At 36.8% G+C, this 23970-nt stretch overlaps 1 protein-coding gene across 1 annotated transcript in view; it reads left to right on the top strand.

The window, feature by feature from the left end:
* The window catches only part of VAMP4 (vesicle associated membrane protein 4), a 40250-nt gene extending 20450 nt beyond the window's left edge, over positions 1-19800 (top strand). Inside the window, exons 5-8 of the mRNA XM_012444523.3 lie at positions 12083-12183; positions 13097-13176; positions 16485-16536; positions 18363-19800. Of these exons, the coding sequence (XP_012299946.2) occupies positions 12083-12183; positions 13097-13176; positions 16485-16536; positions 18363-18391 (262 nt within the window). The 3' untranslated portion in view covers positions 18392-19800. The remainder of the gene's footprint in view (positions 1-12082; positions 12184-13096; positions 13177-16484; positions 16537-18362) is intronic.
* The last annotated feature ends 4170 nt before the right edge of the window (positions 19801-23970 follow it).

The raw sequence follows: 23970 nt of genomic DNA, 5'->3' as shown, positions 1-23970 counted from the left end.
CTTAAATTAGCTGTAGTTCAAGCCTGTATGGCATATGTGTATGCCAATGTGTAATGTCTGAGCCATTCTTCTGCACTGAGCCAGAGTGACTTTTGTATCCACTCACATGTTCTCTCATACCTAAGCTGCCACTGGAGAAGAGGGCTCCACTGATGACACACCTATTTTTTGTCCTGCCAGTATGCTTTGTTTCCTGTCTGATATCCTTCTGAAGAGTGAACCTAATAAGGATTGTTGCCGATTGGGGTCTTTTGATTTTCCAGCTGAATCCCCAAACCACCACCAGTTTTACAGAATAGGCATTAAAGAATATATGTCTATGTTAGTAAATGCCAAACACACATGAATTTGTACATGTATACTTATGCATTAAACTATTAATATAGTAACTTTGGTGATCACAGAATTTTAGAATAGTAAGGGATTGTTAAGTATAGTGGTTCTTACTCTAGAGCTGAAAGCTTGCTGGATTTAGTTAGAAGAAGGTCATTGATCAAGCATGCAAATTAAACCTTGACAAATGCTTATTTATCTAAGCCGGGCATGACTCCCCAGTGTGCCCAAGATGGAGGAGCACAACTTGCCACAGAACTCACCCAAAGACAAATCTCTGGCATTACTTTGATACCCAAAATTGCTAACACTGGTCAGTTTCTTTAGTTAAGCTGTTATTACCACTTAATTCATAACATTTCTATACAGAGTATTTCCTACTGCATAGATTAGTAACATTGTTGCTTTCTTTGAACTTGATTGACCACAATTATTAATGTTGATAACAGATTAATTCTACAAAAAATACCTGACATCACTTCTTTAAGAAAGACTTTTCTTGAGGAAAATTTTTAAATATTCACATGCCTACATAAAATTTATGCTTCTCTTTGGAATGTTTCCTTTGCTTTTTAAATTTTTTTGTTTTGTTTTTTTTGAGACAGAGTTTCGCTCTTGTTACCGAGGCTGGAGTGCAATGGCGCGATCTCGGCTCACCTCAACCTCCGCCTCCTGGGTTCAAGCAATTCTCCTGCCTCAGCCTCCTGAGTAGCTGGGATTACAGGCATGCACCACCATGCCCAGCTAATTTTTGTATTTTTAGTAGAGACGGGATTTCACCATGTTGACCAGGATGGTCTAGATCTCTTGACCTCGTGATCCACCCGCTTCGGCCTCCCAAAGTGCTGGGATTACAGGCGTGAGCCACTGCGCCCGACCTGTTTTGTTTTTAAAGAGAGTTTATTCAAGCATAAAGTATAAGGATGGACCACCTGGAAATACCAGCTCCAAAGGAATGAAGTCCGTGTTCCAAAGTAGGGAAGTTAAGATTTCATTTATATAAGCAGACATGAATTTTTAGCAGGATTACATTTCTCTTGCTTTTAAATTAAATAATAGCATTATAAATGCCACTCTAGTGAATTGTAGACATTCTGTGTTGGGGTAGGGAATCTCCTAACTACAGCCTTGGTCAGACCAGCTTAACTTTTTTTTTTTTTTCTTTTGAGACGGAGTTTCGCTCTTGTTACCCAGGCTGGAGTACAATGGCGCGATCTCGGCTCACCGCAACCTCCGCCTCCTGGGTTCAGGCAATTCTCCTGCCTCAGCCTCCTGAGTAGCTGGGATTACAGGCACGCGCCACCATGCCCAGCTAATTTTTTGAATTTTTAGTAGAGACGGGGTTTCACCCAGCTTAACTTTTATAAGATTCCCTCTCCCAACTCCCACCCCAGGGAATGTTCCACGGTGTAACAGCAATATATATATAGTTGCAAAAATTCAGCCCAACTTTAAAACTTCTTTTGTCAGCAGTACCTTAAAAGACCAGAAGATGGGGATATTAACTATGAAAATAAATATTTTCTTTCTTTAAGGAGTTTTTTTGTTTTTGAAAGAGGCCTTGCTCTGTCACCCAGGCTGGAGCGCAGTGGCACAGTAACAGCTTACTGCAGCCTCAAACTCCTGGGCTCAAGTGATCTTCCACCTCAGCTCCTGAGTAACTGGAAACTTCAGGCATGCACCCACCATGCTCAGCTAATATTTGTAGAGACAGGGTTTCCCTCTTGCCCAGACCAGTCTCAAACTCCTGGGCTCAAGGGATCCTCCGACCTCAGCCTCCCAAAGTGCTAGGATTACAGACATGAGCCACTGCACCTGGCCAATGTTTTCTTTATAAAATAAGGAGTGTATATTGCAAAGCGTGAACTTTTTTCTTAACCAAAGAGCACCGACATTTATCAAGTATGTGCTGTGTGTTAGGCACTATGCTAAGTGTTTGAAAAACACTATCACATTTAATTCTCACAAATAAGGTAGAGATTATCATCTTCATTTTAAAGGTGAGAAAATAGAAGGCTAAAACAGGCTTGCAAGGTGAATTCCAAAGTCACATAAGTAGTAAGTGATACAGTTGTATTGCAAACCCAAGTCTGTCTGAATATAGAACCCAGGGGCTCAACACTATAGCATACAGCTTCTCTGTTGGTAATTGGAATAGAGCCATTTCAGGAACACGGTGCTGTCAGACTCTAAGAGGATTTAAAACAGTATTGAAAATGTCTTTTCCTCATTATGTTCTTTCTCATGTCTTTTATTCTCCCATATGAATCACCTTTAACTGGCCATGATATAAAATCTCCACCCTTCCTTCACAAAATTGCTCCTCCTTTGAGTTCTTACTTTCTTATTTTAATTAATAGCCATCATCTACTACCACTTAGTTGCTCAAATTATAAATCTAAGCATTATCTACTCTTTTTTCTTCCCAATTCTTTCACCCACATCCAGTTAATCTCCTAGTTCTTAAAATATTACCTCTTCTTACATATATTTCCTTATCCTAGAACTTCCTCACCATTCACTACCTCCTTTACTCTGCCTGATTAACTCTTGGCTCCTCAAAATTCAGCACAGGAGTCTTGATGTCATCTCTGGTCCAGGCTGAATTCATCTAGGCTACATGACTGATACTATGGGCTTCCTTCTGTTATATTCCTTAACACATGGTAGTATAATCATGAATATAAGTTTTCCCTACTGGAGTATAATCTTTCTAAATATCAGGCTCATAACCTTCACATTGGTAACCCTGAGGGAATAGCATAATAACTTTTTTTTTCTTAGAGACAGGGCCTCACTCTGTCACCCAGGCTAGAGTGCAGTGGTACAATCTCAGCTCACTGCATCTTCCACCTCAGGAGGATCCTCCCACCTCAGCTTCCCGAGTAGCTGAGACTATAGGCACGCACCACCATGCTTGGCTAATTTTTGTATTTTTTGTAGAGAAGAGGTTTTGCCATGTTGGCCAGGCTGATCTCAAACTCCTGGGCTCAAGTGATCCTCCCACTTCAGCCTCCCAACAGCCCTGAGCCGCCACACCTAGCCATAACTTTTTAATAAATGTTTTTTGAATGAGTGATATATTTAATTCAGATTTGAAAATATTTGTTAAATGCTTACTTTATACCAGCCATATTATTTATTTACATTTTTATTAATTGTCACCTATGAAAATATTGACTTAAATTCTGCAGCTCTTTGATCTCAGGCTTTAAATTTATTTGGTAACTCCAGTAGTGTTTTTATAAACATGGGGGTAAAGGACCCATGTGAGGCACTTCTTTTTTATTTTTATTTTTTATCATGTTGATGGAAAGCTAGGGTGAAAGGGATGGCCAATTGGGCTAGAGCATGGGTGCTGCTCTAATTACTTGGCAGAGTACCCAGCAAGAGTCCCCTGCAATTTGCTTGGGAATGAACATCCTACCCACTTGTTTGGGATGAACAAGGACACATTGATTTACCGGTAAGGTCTTAAAAAGGCTTGGTTTCACTGTACCCTGTTAAGTCTTCAAGGAATGCCAGCTTTTTCCCCTGGCCATGACAGGCATGAGGTGAAGTTAACATCAGGGGCTGGAGACCAGATGGTCCTTGGGGGCTGACCTGCAGGGCTTTTTTTTTTTTTTTAATTGTACTTTAGGTTCTGGGGTACATGTGCAGATCATGCAGGATTGTTGCATAGGTGCACACCTGGCAATGTGGTTTGCTGCCTCCATCCCCCGTCACCTACATCTGGCATTTCTCCCCATGTCATCCCTCCCTGACCTCCCTACCGCCCCCACTGTCCCTTCCTTGGTCCCCCCACCTACAGACTCCAGTGTGTGATGCTCCCCTCCCTGTGTCCATGTGTTCTCATTGTTCAACACCCGCCTTTGAGTGAGAACATGAGTTGTTTGATTTTCTGTTCTTGTGTCAGTTGGCTGAGAATGATAGTTTCCAGATTCATCCATGTCCCTACAAAGGACACGAACTCATCATTTTTTATGGCTGCGTAGTATTCCGTGGTGTATATATGCCACATTTTCCTTGTCCAGTCTATCATCGATGGGCATTTGGGTTGGTTCTAAGTCTTTGCTATTGTAAACTGTGCTGCAATGAACATTCGTGTGCATGTGTCCTTATAGTAGAACGATTTATAATCCTTTGGGTGTATACCCAGTAATGAGATTGCTGGGTCAAATGGAATTTCTGTTTCTAGGTCCTTGAGGAATCGCCACGCTGTCTTCCACAATGATTGAACTAGTTTACACTTCCACCAACAGTGTAAAAGTGTTCCTATTTCTCCACATCCTCTCCAGCATCTGTTGTCTCCAGATTTTTTTTTTTTTTTTTGAGACGGAGTTTCGCTCGTTACCCAGGCTGGAGTGCAATGGCGCAATCTCGGCTCACTGCAACCTCCGCCTCCTGGGTTCAGGCAATTCTCCTGCCTCAGCCTCCTGAGTAGCTGGGATTACAGGCACGCGCCACCATGCCCAGCTAGTTGTTTTTTTTTGTTTTAGTAGAGACGGGGTTTCACCATGTTGACCAGGATGGTCTCGATCTCTTGACCTCGTGATCCACCCGCCTCGGCCTCCCAAAGCAGATTTTTTTTTAATGATCGCCATTCTAACTGGCATGAGGTGGTATGTGGTTTTAATTTGTATTTCTCTAAGAATCCATGATGATGAGCATTTTTTCATATGTTTCTTGGCCTCATATAGGTCTTCTTTTGAAAAGTGTCTGTTCATATCCTTTGCCCGCTTTTGAATGGGTTTGTTTGTTTCTTGTAAATCTGGTTTAGTTCTTTGTAGATTTTGGATATAAGTCCTTTGTCAGATGGGTAGATTGCAAAAATTTTTTCCCATTCTATTGGTTGCCAGGTAACTGTAATGATTGTTTCTTTTTTTTTTTTTTTTATTTTAAAGATGGGGTTTCACCATGATGGCCAGGCTGGTCTTGAACTCCTGACCTCAGCCTCCCAAAGTGCTAGGATTACAGGCATGAGCCACTGTGCCCGGCCGTAATGATTGTTTCTTTTGCTGTACAGAAGCTCTGGAGTTTAATTAGATCACATTTGTCTATTTTGGCTTTTGTTGCCAATGCTTTTGGTGTTTAGTCATGAAGTCCTTGCCTATGCCTATGTCCTGAATGGTTTTGCCTAGGTTTTCTTCTAGGGTTTTTATGGTGCTAGGTCTTATGTTTAAGTCTTCAATCCATCTGGAGTTAACTTTAGTGTAAGGTGTCAGGAAGGGGTCCAGTTTCTGCTTTCTGCACACTGCTAGTCAGTTTTCCCAACACCATTTATTAAACAGGGAATCCTTTCCCCATTGCTTGTTTTTGTCAGGTTTGTCAAAGATCAGGTGGTTGTAGATGTGTGGCATTGTCTCTGAGGCCTCTGTTCTGTTTCATTGGTCTATATCTCTGTTTTGGTACCAGTACCTTGCTGTTTTGATTACTTTTAGCCTTGTAGTATAGTTTGAAATCAGGTAGCGTGATGCCTCTGGCTTTGTTCTTTTTGCTTAGAATTGTCTTGGCTATGCGGGCTCTCTTTTGGTTCCATATGAAGTTTAAGGTGGTTTTTTCCAGTTCTGTGAAGAAGGTCATTGGTAGTTTGATGGGGATAGCATTGAATCTATGAATTACTTTGGACAATATGGCCATTTTCACGATATTGATTCTTCCTAATCATGAGTATGGAATGTTTCTCCATCTGTTTGTGTCCTCTCTTATTTCCTTGAGCAGTGGTTTGTAGTTCTCCTTGAAGAGGTCCTTTACATCCTTTATTAGTTCTCATTGGTTTCAAAGAACATCTTTTTTTCTGCCTTCATTTCATTGTTTATCCAGTCGACATTCAGGAGCCAGTTGTTCAGTTTCCATGAAGTTGTGCGGTTCTGAGTTAGTTTCTTCATTCTGAGTTCTAATTTGATTGCCCTGTGGTCTGAGAGACTGTTTGTTATGATTTCCATTCTTTTCCATTTGCTGAGGAGTGATTTACTTCCAATTATGTGGCCAGTTTTAGAGTAGGCACCATGCAGTGCTGAGAAGAATGTATATTCTGTGGATTTGGGGTGGGGATTTCTGTAGATGTCTATTAGGTCCACTTGGTCCAGATCTGAGTTCAAGTCCTGGATATCCTTGTTAATTTTCTGTCTTGTTGATCTGTCTGATATTGACAGTGGAGTGTTAAAGTCTCCCACTATTATTGTGTGAGAGTCTAAGTCTCTTTGTAGGTCGTTAAGAACTTGCTTTATGTACCTGGGTGCTCCTGTATTGGGTGTGTATATATTTAGGATCATTAGATCTTCTTGATGCACTGATCCTTTAACCATTATGTAATGCCCTTCTTTGTCTCTTTTGATCTTTGTTGGCTTAAAGTCTATTTTATCATAGACCAGGATTGCAGCTCCTGTTTTTTTTTGTTTGTTTGTTTGTTTGCTCTCCATTTGCTTGATAAATCTTCCTCCATCTCTTTATTTTGAGCCTATGTGTGTCCTTGCACGTGAGATGGGTTTCCTGAATACAGCACACCGATGGGTCTTGACTTTTTATCCAATTTGCCAGTCTGTGTCTTTTGATTGGGGCATTTAGCCCATTTACATTTAAGGTTAATATTGTTATATGTGACTCAGAAGAAGCAATTTCTTTATAGACTATATATATATGTTGTTATGTGTGAATTTGATCCTGCCATTTTGATGCTAGCTGGATGTTTTGCCCGTTAGTTGACACGTTTTTTTCATTGTGTCGATGGTCTTTACCATTTGGTACGTTGTTGGAGTGGCTGGTACTGGTTGTTCCTTTCCTTATTTAGTGCTGCTTTCAGGAGCTCTTGTAAGACAGGTCTGGTGGTGACGAAATCTCTCCACAATTGCTTGTCCGTAAAGGATTTTCTTTCTCCTTCATTTATGAAGCTTAGTTTGACTGGAAATCAAATTCTAGGTTGAAAGTTCTTTTCTTTAAGGATGTTGAATATTGGCCCCCACTCTATTCTGGCTTGTAGGGTTTCTGTGGAGAGATCCGCTGTGAGTCTGATGGGCTTCCCTTTGTGGGTAACCTGACTTTTTTCTCTGGCTGCCCTTAGCAGTTTTTTCCTTCATTTCAACCCTGCTGAATCTGATTATTATATGCCTTCGGGTTGCTCTTCTTGAGGAATATCTTTGTGGTGTTCTCTGTATTTCCTGGACTTGAATGTTGGCCTGCCTTGCTAGGTTGGGGAAGTTCTCCTGGATAATATCCTGAAGAATGTTTTCCAGCTTTGATTCATTCTCTCCATCACATTCAGGTACACCTATCAAACGTAGATTAGGTCTTTTCAGATAATCCCATATTTCTAGAATGCTTTGTTCATTTCTTTTCACTCTTTTTTCTTTTCTTCCCTTCTCATTTTATTTCATTGAATTGCTCTTCAGGCTCTGATATTCTTTCTTCTGCCTGGTCGATTCGGCTATTGAAACTTGTGTATGCTTCACGAAGTTCTCGTGCTGTGTTTTTCAGCTCCATCAAATTATTTATATTCTTCTCTAAGCTGTTTATGCTAATTAGCATCTCATCTAACCTTTTTTCAGGTTCTTAGTTTCTTTGCATTGGGTTAGCACTTTTTTTTAGCTCTGAGAAGTTTGTTATTACCCACCTTCTGAAGGCCTGTTTCTGTATATTTATCAGATTCATTCTCCATCCATCTTTGATCCCCAGCTGGTGAGGAGTTGTGATCCTTTGGAGGAGGAGAGGCTTTCTGGTTGTTGGTGTTTTCATCCTTTTTGTGCTGGTTTCTTCCCATCTTAGTGGCTTTATCTACCTGTGGTCTTTGTAGTTGGTGACTTTTGGAGGGGGTCTCTGAGTGGATGTCCTTTTTTTTTGATGATGAAGTTATTTCCTTGTTTCTTAGTTTTCCTTCTAACGGTCAGGCCCCCCTGCTGCAGGACTGCTGGAGGTCCACTCCAGACCCTGCTTGCCTGGGGATCACCCGTGGGGGCTGCAGAACCGTAAGAGTTGCTGCCAGTTTCTTCTGTTATCTTCGTCCCAGAAGGGTACCTGCCAGATGTTGGCCTTCTGTGTTGTTCTTGCTGGGAACTGCACTCTGGAGCTGTTCCTATTTGGCCATCTTGGATCCTCCCCCAACCAGCCACATTTCACATGACCTGGGAAATAAAAGGATAAGTGGATCAGTCTCTGCTTTTAAGGCATTTATAGTGTAATGGGGATAAGAGCAATGTGAAATACAAATAGAAATCAAAGGACTCTAACTATTGTGAAAATGTAAAAGATCATGGGGAAGTATGATCTTTTGTCCATGTATGTATCTTTGTCCTTGCTATGTAACAAAACTTTCTCCATATAAAGTAAATAAGCAGATCATTTTCTTTCTTCTACAAACATTGTGTTCTGGGTGAGGAAACATCCTGAAACATAGAATACAATCATGAGATTTTTCATCATTGAGTGAAGGTTACACAGTTGCTGGATTAAGAGTGTTACACCAGCAGATAGTAATATGTGAAGGACAGAGCAGCAATAATTCACTAATCGTTTAGCAGAAAAATTAAAATACTCAGAGTTTCCATTATCAATCGTGATTTATTACATGTGTGCCATGGTGTTGAGGGAGTACTTGTAGGTTTACGATAATCTAGTAAGAATCTGGAATTTTATGGGTTCTATCCCAATTAATCTTGCCTATATCCATGGAGTCGTATGCTTAAAGGGTTTTGGTTTTGTTTTGTTTTCCTTTGAGATAGATCTCACTCTGTTGCCTGGGCTGGAGTGCAGTGGTGTGATCACAGGTCACTGTACCTCAACCTCCTAGGCTTAAGGAAGTCTCCCACCTCAACCTCCCAAGTGGCTGGGACCACAGGCACATGCCACCATAAACAGCTTATTTTAAAAATTTTGTGTAGAGACCGGAGATCACTATATGTTGCCTAGCCTGGTCTCAAACTCCTGGGCTCAGGGAATCCTCCTGCCTTGGCCTCCCAAAGTATTGAGATTACAGGCATGACCACCAGGCCTGGTCTTTAAAGAGATTCTGAGACCATAACTATTTCATTGGTTTTAAAAGTATGTATAATGTCTATGGCCATACCACCCTGAACATGCCCAATCTTGTCTAAAACTATGTATAGTGTATGTATATATCCATAATAGCTATAATCTGATGTAGGAGCCTTAATACATTTTATCCATCCCCGTCCTGCCATAGCACCCTACTTTAAGCCATTATTATCACTTGCATATGACAAAAAAAAAAAAAAAAACTAGCTGGGAATTTCAGAATTGTTCCTTGATGAACAATAGCTCTGCTTTGTTTGTAATTAAATGGTTACACTCACTGCTTTATATCTCCTCCTCAAGTAGCTGGATATGCTTTACAGGATTTATACCGAAATTGTTCATTTATTCAGCAGATCTCTATTGAATGGCCACTCTGCCCATGCACTGCTGTAGGTACTGAGCTTACAAAAGTGAACAAAATAGGCAAGGTCACTGCATTCATTGAGCTTACCTTCTGGTGGTAAGAGGCAGAAAATAAGCATGTAATTAACTAAAGAGGTACAATTACTATTACTTTATATTTGCTTACATGCTATAAATAAAATAGAGTAATGGGGTAGAGCACCCTGTTTCACAGCTATAAGTTTAATACAGTGCATTCATCATACATTTGAGCATTCTATAAGGGCTGCGATTATTGTCTGTTTTGTTCAATGTTATTTTCTTAGTGCCTAAAACTATATTTGTTGAATAAATTGATTAGTTGTGTATTGTGCCATTGTTCTTAAATAGTGTGAACACATTTAACTTTCTACTTAGGGGACTGGGAGTTTCAAAAAGATGTCTTAGAGATTTAGGGGTTCTTTCAGATCTGTTTGGGCAGAAGAGAATTCTGCATGCCCAACTTGGTTGAGCTGCGGTCTTATATCCTCCAGTGGAGTAAAATGGGGGAAGCACAGAACTCTGGGATGCTGTGAAAAATCTTGAAGTTTATGTATGGGTAATCGATGGGTGTACATAATGCTTTTAACATGGGAGGTAGGTGACTTTCATCAAGCTTTTAATTGCTACTTGAATCAGAGTATTTCTGAATGCATCTTTGTCTAAATGGGCCTTCATTTTGTTTTTAAGCAAACTTTTTGAAGAACTAGCTCAATGATAGGAAAGGATAGACCTCGTTCAAAATTAAACATGACCGTGGCTTACCCCTGACTTACTACATTAGTTTGGGGGCTTGTGTGGGGTAGAGGGCAGAGACCATATCTGTGTACTGTAAAAACTTGTTAAAGCCCCCTAGATGATAACTCACACACTTCTTTTTCAACTAGAACACTGCATATTTTCATTTATTTAAATATATGTATACATTTAATGTTTATATACCATCATGGACCCTTAACGACAGGATACGTTTGGAGAATTGCATCATTAGGCAGTTTCATTGTGCAAACATTATAGAGCATACTTACACAAACCTACATGGTGTAGCCTACTACACACCTAGGCTACAAACCCATACAACATGTGACTGTACTGAATACTGTAGGTAATTATAACACAGTGGTAAGTATCTGTGTGTTTAAACATATCTAAAAATAGAAAACATGCAGTGAAAATATGGTATTATAACTTATGGGACCACCATTGTAAATGTGGCTTATCATTGACCACAGTGTTATGTCGCACATGCCTGTGGTTGCTAGTAATCCAATGCACTTTTAAACAGTTTTGAGTTATGAGGACCATGGATTTGCTTTATTTCTCCTTTAAAATATTTCATTATTGTGACTATTTCATAAAGTAATTTAATTTTTTGTCTTATGGTTAGAGCAACATAGGAGAACAAGACACTTAAAATAATTAAACATGTCCATGTTTGTGTACTCTGGAGGTAACTCCTGAATGAAAGTAGGTACCTGAGGACCAGTTATAGTTATTAAAATTTTGAGTTTAAGTCTTTATTGAACAGTCTGAAATTTGGTTAAAACAGGCCCCAATTGTTCTTCAATTGTTTGTTAATCCTTTATATTAGATGATATAGTAGTTATATAATATAATAGTTATATCATCTAATATAAAGGATTAACAATTGAAGAACAGCAAACAATTTTTTCCTTTTTGCTTTCTGGTGGGTACTTCAAAATATTCCCAGGTGTCCCCATTTGTCTTATACCCTGTTTATGTTTAAGAAAAAACTGATGAGTAGTGAAGAATTCTACCCATTGAGCATTAGTATCTCTTAGAATATGCCCTACATTTCCATTTTGGAATCTAGATATTTATCATAAGCCTTTACCATACCTGAGCAAAAGGTATGTTAAAAGGTATGTTAACATACCTACTTCATTAGCCTACATGTATGAAATAAATAGCAAAAGTAGAGTACAGCAATGTCTATGTGTGGTGCCTCAATGGCCTGTTGAAAGAAAATGAAACATTATTTTTAGTGAAGCTGTTTAACTAAATTCTGTGCTTAGTGAGCATGCTGACAGTACATTTAACTTGCTTATGGGTTACAAGTCAGAAGTAGGGCTAAAAGTAAGCCATCTTTAAATATTACTTTAATTTATATCATATTATCTTTCATTATCTGAGTACTGAAGCCCACAAATGGAAGAACATTGCTACAAAGTCTTAAATTTAAATTCTGTAGCTGAATAATTCTCTGAGAATTTGCTATTATGTCTAATAAGTTTCAAAAATTTTTTGCTCAAAGCTATAGGAAGAAAAAAATTGTAAGCATTCTCACAAGAAGGATAAATAATTATCTTTTTTAACCTAGTGTTCAGAATCAGGTGGATGAAGTTATTGATGTCATGCAAGAAAATATTACAAAGGTAATTGAGAGAGGGGAGAGACTAGATGAACTGCAGGACAAATCAGGTACAGATCTTCATGTATTTCTTGATATTATTAATCTTTGTTTGCTAGTTTATGTCTTCTACTTGTCTAGCCAGTGTTTGCAAATCTTGGCTTAAGAAATTGGCATTTGGTTCTTAAATTTATAATTTTACTGGTTTAATTTTAACTCCTTCTCTTTGAAGAGTTTAAAATTTCATTGTTGAAGAGTAAAGAGTAGAGCTGTTTTTTCTTTTGCCCTGTAATGTTGATGTACTCTGTGTTTCTCATGATCTCAGGGCCTAAAGACTTACCACTTTTCAACACTTGTTTCTAACTTATCTGATATTTTTATTATATGCTTTATTTGATAGTCACCTTTCTTTACTTTCAGTCGTTACACCTGTAACCTATACCTGGCACATACTTGGCACTCAAATATTGTTTGAATGGTGAATGGCTGAATAGCTGGTTAATCTTTTACAGACTTACTTAAATAAAAAAAAACACCTCGCTTAGTCACTTTTAAAATGTATTTTGTTTTCCTTTAAAATCAGTCACTGTTGATATCTAAGAACCTAACCTTTTCCACATGTATTTTTTTTCTAGAGATGTGCCAAGTATTTGAATTTTTAAAGATTATTTTCTTACTGGAATTCCTAAGTTCATTTGTAAGCATTGAGGCCCTAAAAAGACTTTTCTTAATTTTATAATAAAAAATGATTACACAAACTGATCTGCAAGCTATTTATTGCTTTTGTTTTTTGTTTTTGTTTTTGTTTTTACAATGTATAATGCCAGAGTTTGTGGGTAGAAAAAAGGGGAGAATGTTGTTTTCATGCTTAAAAGGGAATCAGTTTGCAGAAGTAGAAATTAATATTTTCTTATCTTTGTGTGACTAGATAAAAGAATCCTGTTATGTCGTTTAATCCTTCTCTCCATCCTCTATGTGATATAGAAAGCTTATCGGATAATGCAACAGCTTTTAGCAACAGATCCAAACAACTTCGAAGGCAAATGTGGTGGCGTGGATGCAAAGTAAGTAAATCAGAAAATACTGGGTAGATTGTTCGGCATCTGAAGTGGTTTTCAAACACATGAAGAGAAAAGGGCCTCTAGAGCATAACCTCTGTGAGAACAGGGCCTATAACTGTCCTGAGACATGGTAGAAACTCAGTAAATACTTGTTAACTTAATTGCTTTGGGGACAGGGATAACTAAATATGTATGCCTAAAAGGATTTTTCATAGATTTTTTTCACGAAAGGACTCCAGATTTTATTAATAACTTGGTTACCACTAGACTTACTAACTTGTAACAAATACACATTTTTCCTTATAATTTACTCTTAGTACTTTTTTGGAGCGACATCTATAGCATTATGTAGAGCTATCAAAAAAATAAAGTGGAAGCTAGAGAAAAATATGACTTTTGGTTGAAGGGGGAAAAAAAATAAAAGCAGCTTACATATCAGAATCTGTTAAGGCAAATAGAGTTAAGAAAAAACTCCACTTCCCTCATTATTCCAGAAAAACAAAAAATAAATTTTTAACAAGAAAAACATTGAGAATCGCTACATACTAATACACTCCTGCAAAGCATTTTATAGAAATAAAATTTACTTCTCAATCAAGTGTGGCTACTAATCAGTCATTAACAGAAAATGGTTTTCATGTTATGTGAGCAAATCTTTTTTTCTCCTGATTCTAGGTATAATTTTTAGTTTTGTTGAAAATTTAGACGTGAACTCATTGTTTTTAGTCTTTTGTTTTCAAATTTAGCAACAACTTTCTAAACCTGACTTAGCTATCTGCTAAGGACTTTTTTCCAAGAGTTACCTTGGATTTATTTCTTTTTATCTGTCTACCTATTGAATCGTCCTACTTCCAGAAGTAGAACTGAGGAAAGAAACATGTTTCATTTCTCCACCTTGTTCAAAATTTAAATTTTCTATTCCATTTTAAATTATTTATTCTTTAAATAAATTTATTTTCTTTAAAGTTTTGGTTTTGGTTTTTTTTTTTTTTTTTTTTTTTGAGACAGTGTCTTGCTGTGTCTCCCAGGCTGGAGTGCAGTGGTGGGATGTTGTCTTACTGCAACCTCTGCCTCCCAGGTTCAAGTGAGTTTCATACATTAGCCTCCAAAGTCTCCCAGGTTCAAGCAATTCTCCTGCCTTAGCCTCCAGAGTAGCTGGGAGTACAGGTATATGCCACCACACCTGGCTAATTTCTGTATTTTTAGTAGAGACAGGGTTTTACTATGTTGGCCAGGCTGGTCTCGAACTTCTGGCCTCAAGCAGTCTGCCCACCTCAGCCTCCCAAAGTGCTGGATTACAGGCATGAGGCACCACACCTGGCCTAAAGTTTCTATATCTATAGGAATTTTCTATTCTGTGGGCTAATTTGGAAAAACAAAAGGTCCATGAGCCATTCACCTCTTCTCTTCCCCCAAACTCATGTACTCCATTCATGTGTCCACAAAAAGATGGTCATAATGGACATTTTGCCTAGCTTTTTTTTTTTTTTTTTTTTTTAACTATTTCTAAAAATGTTTGCTTTGTACTTTATGGGGTTTGGGTCAGAGGAATAGTGTGCTTTTAAGAAGGAAAAAACATTGAATTGTATGTTTAAACAGTCATCACCTTGAGGACCTCTAGGGACCATGAATAGCATTGACTATATAATGAACATATTGTTCCATAGCGTAACAAAGACCATTTATAGTAGCGAGTATTCTTCATTTATTATGCTCTAATAATATATGAAGCTTTCTTTCTAATAATAAATGAAGCTTAGCTTTCTTCAATTTTACTGTACTCCATTAATACTTCATTGTGCTACTTCATCCGCAGCAGCCTCCCTGTGCCTGCCATTTTCTAGATTGACTTCCATAATGGTAACTTAGGAAGGGTTTTAAGAGAAAGGATATAAGGACAGAACACAGATCAGGAGTTGCCAGTGGCTAAGGGGGATGTGGTGCGGTTGGAGATTGACAACAGGTCATGAGGGAGCTTGTTGGGGGTGATAGTAGAAATGTCCTATATTTGATTGTGGTCATGTTTATTAACAGCTGGATATATTTGTCAAAACCTATCAAAAATACTTTAAGAGGATAAGTTTTATTCTGTGTCAAGTGTATCTCAATATACCTGGCTTTAAAAATAAATTAGTTAAAAAAAATTATCCATAGGTGGGGAAAGAGAATCGCTAACACCTCTCCTAATGTATTTAGGGAGCTGTGAAGCTCTTGTATGTTTAATGACCAACAGATTTTTGTTCATGTTATTTGGCATAAGAGAACTTTGGACTTGCATGAATACAGTATTGCCATTTGGAGTTGTAAACATTTTCTGCCCAGTGTTAGAAACCGAAGGAAGAAAACTATTCATTGAGGTGTTTTAAAATTGATATTGATGTTTTCATTCAAATCTTAAGTAAAGCCAAACACACATTTAACAGGGCAAATTAACGTACACTTTAGGTAAGGTTGAAAAACTACTGTAGAAATTACAAATTATTTTAGAAATGTTTCAGGTTAATAAAGGATTAAAGTACTTAAATGTATCATATAATGTGGACCCAGACACCTACTAAAAATATAGCTCCTGTCTCCAATCCATTCTGATTTCTCTTTCTGCATTTTTTGGTTATCATAATTTTAATAGGCACTGGTGTCCAGATTATAAATCTTCCATATATTCTTTGGGTCACTTTGTTAAAACATATTAAGGAGCTGACCAAGAACTGACCTTAAGGTTTCTTATCTCAACTACAAAACTGACACAGAATGCTGTTAGACAAAGTTGCTTATTAAATGAGGCTATTCATAAAGAATCTAAAGTACATTCCTCAAAAGGGAGATAAAAATGCCAAGAAGGGGAAAAAAACTAACAGAACCCTCATGTACTTTGGGAAAAAAAAAAACTGCTATAAACTGCTACCTTATATGTATTGAGCCATTTGAATTGGGTGGCCTATGTTATTCATCATATTTTGACACTTAAACAGAGTTGCTAAAATATTGTGTATTTTCTCTGGTCTCACATTAGTACTAAGTACAGCAAATCATAGAGGTTCAGGCCCATGAAGGCTTTGTTACTGTTTACTCTGCAGTACAGCCTTGAACAATAAAATCCAGCAAAGTACTTCAAGTTTGGGGAACTCTGATTGTTTCCCAAAGAATGAAAAATAGCAACTTCATATGAGAAAAAAACTGAAGCCATTTCAAGAAATATGCCTATTTATTGAGATGATTTAGTATGATGCAGTAAATAGAAGAACAAATAGTCTTGACTTTATTAACAAGTCAAACATTAATATGTTTATATGCCCTTTTGTGTGTTGTAGATAAAAGCCATCATGGCTTTGGTTGCTGCCATCCTTTTGCTAGTGATTATCAGTAAGTATTTGTCAGATTAGTACTTCTTAGGATATCATTTGTTTTGAGTTCATTTTAATACCCTTTTAAATTTATTTTCAGTTGACCTATTATGTCTGAAGCCAGGATTGAATAATGACTTCTGACTTGTGTCAGGAGCTCTTAGAATATATAGATTTCTGAAAATGCTCTTAATTTATATTTAAATTTTATATGCATATACATATTTACATTTTTATGGAGAGAGAGCCTATATCTTTTGTCAGATTTTCAAAGGGAACTCCTGTTCTGTCCCCAACCCTCACCCCCACATCCAGGGCTAAGCAATTTGTTCAAGGCCAAATCTGGTTCCTGTTACACTAAGGCCTAAAACATTAACTCTCGGGAATGGCAGTTTGCATCTTGTAATATTGTTTTGGAAGGATAAATCCAGAAACATGCTCAAGGTGATTTTTTTGTTTGGTTTTTGTTTTGTTCTACATTTGAGCATAATTTCCATCATTAAAGCATGACTCCTTCCTTTTTCCCTTAATGTTCTTTTAAAAATCATATCATTTTAAATATTTCTTTTTCTTCAAGGCCTCTCTACCTCTGTTTACAGAGATTTATGAAGATTTGGAAAGTATCTAAAAATTATCATTTTAAAAATTATACTGTTACCTTCTTAAACAGAAAAAATGTTTTGTTACCAAGAAATACAGTCAATCCTCATTATTCATAGATTCTGTGTTTGTAAATCCACTTACCGGGTAAGATTTGTAACCCCAAAATCAATATTCATGGTGCTTTCAGTTATTTACATACATGTTTAGAGTAACAAAAAATTTAAGTCCCCCAACCTGCACATTCCTAGCTGAGGTTAAACAAAGCCATTTCTGCCTTTTTATTTCAGCACTCATAACATAAACATGTTCTATTTATAGTCTAGTTAGTGCCACGTTTTCTGCTTTTCCTTGGTAATTTCATTGTTTAAAATGACCCCCGTGTATAGTGCTGAAGTGCTGTCTAGTGTTGCTCAGTACAAGAAGGCTGTGATGTGTCTTCATGGAGAAAATACACATCGAACACACTTTTGTTCAGGCATGAGTTATAGTGCTGTTGGCCTTGAGTTCAGTGGTCTGAATCAGTAATATGTATTAAATGTCTTTAAGCAGAAACACACATAAAACAAGGTTATATATTGATTGATTGACAGACAAAAATGTAGTAGCAAGAGACTCACAGGAACTTAACCCTGTATTTTCCCTAGGAGTAGTGTTTGTAGTTACCTTACAGAAAATAACTACCTCACCTCAAAAAACAAGAATCAATCATGTATATATGGTTGGCAATTGGAAAATGCGAAATGTTATTAACATAAAAAGAAGAAAACAAAATTCAACTATAATCTCACCATACAGAGATGGCTACTACTAATATAACTATCATATATACTTCTACTCTTTTCCAATATACAAGCATTTTTTTTAAAAAAACAAAACTAAGACTATATTATATATACTTTCTAATATGTTGTGAATATTTTCCCATGTTATCAAAATTTTTAGTAATATTTTAACAGCAGATACAAGCTATGGCTATGCCATAATTTATTTAAGATGCCAATGTTAAGACATTTAGGTTGTTTTATGATATTTTTTGCTTCTCCTTTCTCATTTATTATTACCTCAGATAAAAATTCAATCCTCATTACCCATTTCTAAAAGTAGACACAACTACATTTAGGAATATTGCTTCGTATACTCAAACAGGCCGAAGGAAAAAAAAAAAAGGAATATTGCTTCAAACATAGCATAAACATATAAATCTGATGTTGATATATTGTTTTTTTCATTTTTTTCTTACAGTTCTTATAGTCATGAAATACCGTACTTGATTTGATGACAGAAATCTTCATTAAACAAGATCTGGGACAGTAATAAAAGATTGCTGCATAATTTAAATGAAACCTATGTGTATATAACTTCAAAACTTCTTTTTCAAGAAAATAAGAGGCAAGTATCACTTCAAATTGGAACGCTGAGAATGTCCAGTTATCTTCTCCCCTTCTAACAAAATGTTCTTTTAATGATTATGTTTAAGGCAAAGAGAATTAGCCTCTATTTTTCCATATTTCAAAGATCTGATTTGAAACTAGATACTTGCCAGTTCATTATTTCTGTATATAAACACTGATAATGTTTCATACTAGTATTTTAATGGTATAAGGACTTGCATTATTGCATTAGGGAGCGGGTCATGTTGGAGGTCAGGAAGCCTATGTAGAGTACCAAATTATTACACTGAAAGAGATGCATAACCATTCTGTCAATATTTGTAAAAATATCATTCTTTTCATATTAGTTATGTTGCAAGCAATTTTCACATTTATAGGTGTAACAAAAGCTAAATGTTGTAAATGTTGCTGCCTTCAGCTATAACTAAAAACATTCCAGTAAATATATTTTTGACTGTGTAAGAGAATGTGTAGTAATTTTTTTGGCATTTGGATTATGGAAAAGAAAAATTTAAACAGGGTGGAAAACATAGTATGGCACCATAAAACTGGAGATAATAAAGTTATTGAAGAGTGTCATCGGAGTGTTTGGAAATGACCAATATATAGCTGCCAGTCGTGGTCCAGTCTGTTTTCAGTTAAACTCCAATAAAGACAGACCAGTCAGTCCTAATGTGAGTAAATGAAATTCACAGGTAATTTACTCCTTAATTTTATTTTAGTTAATAGCCTCTAACTTCCAACTATCTCATTTCCCAAAAGTATGAAAAGTAGCAAAGCCATCTGTTAATACTTTGAATTTTATATATTTGCATTCCCTGTTCATTTTTGGGGAAATGCATGTTGCACAATCAAGTTTTACATCAGCCAACAGTAGTGAGTAGTAGAAAGTCAGGAACCTAGGTATCTACATACAGGACAGTCCAACAGGACAGTCCATCAGTCGGTAACCATATACTAGAGAGTAACCATTGACCTGAGCCTGTTTTTATAATGAAAAAAATGTGTTAACTTTAAAGTATGCCAACCTCCCTGTGTCTTTTAAACAAGTCAGAGTGAAAATACATTGTCCCCTAAGGTGTGGGGAAAGGAAGCTTTGTAATAAAATTAGTGATTCTGCAGAAACGTGTACACTGGATATCTTGAGAATATGAATACAAAACTCCCTAAATTAAAAATAGGGTTAATAGAAATTACCAGTACTTAAATAGGGAAAAATGATTTTATGTTTATTTTATTTAGGTTTCTTTGGTCATCTTAATGCAAAATGAATAAAACGTAGAATCTGGGTTTGGTGTTTGGTTTTCTCTCTTTTTTTTTTTTTTTTGTCTGTTTTTAAAATTCTACAGGATTATTACTAGGAGGCAAAAAATGTTGTTTAGAATGGAAAGAAATTTGAAGAGAGAAAACTAAGACACTCGACACCTGCAAGTTATCTAAAAATATCTAAATAGAATTACTAAATTTTATAGTTTGCTTAGAGCATTGGGAAGATGATAAAGGTCTTACATACTATAGAGTGTTGTCTCTGGTCTCTGTGCTCTTTGTAAATGTCAATTAGTGTAAACAGCATCTGAACTGCTAATAAATCTTTTAACAAATTAAGATACCCAGAAAAATGAGCATTTTTAGAATTTCAGTAGCTAATAGTTCAGGAATAGAAATGTTTTAACTGAATGGACAGACTCAGTCCTCACATTTGTATATATGTCCTTTATTTGAATTGGAACTAGACTCAGAAGTGGTTAATTTTCCATTAGTTGATGTAGAAATCTGGTTTCTCCACACTATCTACAAGTGAAGATGAAGATTACTTCTCAAAAAGTATTCATATTTCCAGTGTTTCTTTTAACAAAGTATGCCACTTTTAAATAATTACAAAAAGTAAAATTATAAAATTGTTTTAATTTTAATCATAAGTAAAATTAATATTTATATGACAATATTGTGTATATGTCACTATCTTTGTAATTTAAACATATTGCTGCCAGGGATATGGGTAACAGACATATCACTCTTAGAACTTTGTAGTAGAGATGGCTTAGTTCGTCATTGATCATTTTGTCTTTCTTGGTCTTAATTAATCCTAAAACCCTTTAAATGGCTGGCATGGTTATGACTTTATTGTGGTAACCTAGGAGATGTGAGCCCTCTTATGATCAAAAACAGAAGAAAAACACATCGTTCAAACTGATGCCAGGCCTACCTTCATTCCCTCCCTTAATCACTTTTTTTCTCATTCAGCCCAGATCATCCTGCACTTGAAAAATGAAGTTTTACCACCATCAAAACTATCATTATTTAACAAGTGAAGATCAACAGAAAAATTGAAGTAGCTTTGCAAATACTAGTTGATACTCAGTGAAATCACATCACTATTTTTATGCCTGAATCCATACCCCTGTGATTTATGTTTAATTACAGAAGTCTATTGCCTTGCAGCAATTTTGTTATTATGACACTAATTAATCGGTTACTACTCCTTATTTATAACTCAGTCATACCTGTGATTGTTTGGCTCCTCTATCCTGACAAAGTTCACTGGAAATTGCCCTCAGATTTTATAAACTGGAGATTTCTTAATTAGATGAAAGTTCACTATTGAAGATAGATAGAATATTATATAAGATATAGGCAGGGTAATACCCATGAGATACAGAAATACTTCGTTAGCCCTCCTACAGATTGCCTATTGTAGTCTTTCTGTGCATTTCAATACTCTGTATTAGAAAATTATAACTTCAGCACTTTTGATAGCAAAAATTGGCATCTTTCACTTCTGTATGGTACGTGATAATACGTGTACAGACTGAGAAGGCAGGAATATAATGTAAAGAAATTGAAATCTCTCATTGCCCGTATACTCTAAAACATACTTGATGCCTTGTCAGCATCATTACCCACATTGACTCTGTATGTATATCTGTATATACACTATGATTAGAAAATATGCAAAAAATTGTTTTTCTGTGTTAAGAACAAATGCCATTAGAAGATGTCCCCTTAATTGTATTGTCAGAGTACTACTAAGTCAAGGGTGACTGTTCTGTTAACCTAATTTTGTGTTTTCACATGGAAATGTGATTGGAATTGGACTCCATTTTTCTGTCAGTTGAGAGTAAGAGCCTAAGTCAGTTTGAAAGCATTTACAGGTTTGCTTTAGAATGTAGTGTAGTGCTTATATTTGTGAAGGAAATTGGCACAAAGCAATGGAAAGACACTGGATTCTAAGGGCTGAAAGGTGTTCTACTTTTTGGCTGTTTTTCCCTTGTTGTAAACAAATAACATGCCTTAGACTGATGTAGGGTTTAGGTCCTCTTTTTCACTTTGATGTTAGGCTAACTCCGATTTTTTTTTTTTTTTTTTTTTTTTCTGGAAACCAAGTAGAATTAGGGATGGCAACACAAATGCTTTGATTCTGGCTCCTGTTTTTTTTTTTTTTTCCAAGAAGCTTCTTGGAACAAATCAATAGGAATTGAAAGGAAAGCATGGCCAACCCAATTACAGGGGATAAATGTAAGCTTGTGAAAGCAAGCACCATACCATGTTTCTGTCTCCTAGCACCTAGCGCAGTGCTGTGTACCTTGGCAGATGCTAAATAAATGTGTGTTGAATTAATGTGCCCATGAAGTCACAAAGATGCCACGTTAGTATATCAGTGAGAGCTGACTCCACAGTGCTCCCTGGAGAAGCAACATGAGTGACCGAAGAGTGGGGCCTTTCGCCTTTGCCTGGATATAGGTGTGCTCTTCTAACGTAACTGGGTATGGAAAAACTCTGGCTTTATGGTATCCCATTAGGTTCTTTTCATTTGAAGTAGTCTTAAAATCAAAATATCAAATATTTTAAAGCAACAAAGGTTACATAATTAGCAGAGCTTTTAGTAAAATGTTTTAGAAATCAAACTATAAGAAAATTCAAGCGCTTTATTTTGTGTCTTGGATATATGTCATTATTTTAAATTCCACACTCCCTTATTTAATCACTTTGGTAAGTGCCTTTGATGTTTTGAGATGTATAGTGGGAGATAAGCAAATGTAAATGTCATGTGCCCTATTCCCTAGCTTCTCAATTCCTCATAACCATTTTTACCAGTGTTGCAAAGTTTAGTCCTTTGTGTTAATATCAGAAATGTATTTGTAGCCCCTCCACAGTGAACAGTGAAATAAACTATTATTTCATAGAAAACAAAAATTAAGCACTTTGGCTTATTCAATATGTGTTACCTGTTGCCTTAGCTTAAAAGCGTAGCTTATTAAACAGTAACATCTAGATAATCACTCCTGATTTAATCTTTCCTATTTTCCCAATAAAATGCGTAGAAGAAAAATAAGAAAAAGAAAAGGTATTCTTTCACCAAAAATTATGCCTGATACCAAAATCTAAGAGGAATTTCTCAGTGATTTTAACTCAATAAAGCAATGTCTTTCCCTCATTCAGTAGTGTCGGCTGGAGAGGAAGGCAGGCAATTTTCTCTTAAACTTACATGCCCCAATCAGAAAACCTGATCCTGTCCCTCAGCTGCCTGGTGTTTTAGGCAACCAGAGTAATGTTCATTCCCTCTAGCCTCCCTCCACCCACATACTAAACTGTTTTTGTTTTTGAGACAGGATCTTATTCTGTCTCCCAGGCTGAAGTGCAGTGGCGTGATCACAACTCACTGCAGCCTCCAACTCCTGGGCTCAAGCAATCCTTCCCTCAGTTCTCCCAAGTGGCTGGGACCACAGGCATGCACCACCATGCCCAGCTATTTTTTTAAAATTTTTGTATAGATGGAGTCTCACTATGTTGCCCAGGCAGGTCTCAAATTCCTAGATTCATGCCCTCCTTCTGCCTCAGTGTCCCAAAGTGCCAGGATTACAGGTGTGAGCCACCACATCAGGTCTTTATTGTCTTAATACCACAAAAAGACGCGGAAGGGGAGATGACATTAGAGGCACATTGTACCCTGAGATAGTCTTCACCAATAAAGTGCTGTAGTCAGAAATGGAGAGGAGAAGCAGCCCGTAAGTGCACTCAGAGAATGACGGTGTTTAATACAGTCCACCATTCAACAGATGAGAGAACCAGCAGGAAGATCAGATCCTACCTAAATCCAACAGAGTCGTACTTTAGTGCGCACCTGTCACTAAAAACTGCTGTGGAGCAGTAACTATCAGCTTGCTTTTCAGCTGTCAGTATAAGAAGGGATTCTGACTAGTAAGCAAAGCGACAACTGAGCAGTTGGTGGTGTAGTTACCCTATTTATTAATTGGGCCAGGTCTCATCTGAGGATGTCTAAAAGAATACACATGGATCTGTGAGTAACACTGTAAAAACATGGAAAAGAACATCCTCCTGATCATTCCCAGCAACACACCAACTCTGTCTTCCTCAAAAAACTCCAACCATCTCTTCTCTCCACTTCCCCCCCAGCCCCTTTGCCAACTTCTACTATATGTATACACACACATCTACAC

The sequence above is a fragment of the Aotus nancymaae genome, unplaced genomic scaffold (genome assembly GCF_030222135.1).
Source record: "Aotus nancymaae isolate 86718 unplaced genomic scaffold, 86718_ANA_hifiasm-v0.15.2.pri h1tg000108l, whole genome shotgun sequence".
NCBI lineage: Eukaryota > Metazoa > Chordata > Mammalia > Primates > Aotidae > Aotus > Aotus nancymaae.
The sequence above is the reverse complement of the archived record's forward strand: the minus strand, read 5'-3'. Positions and strand labels throughout refer to the sequence as shown.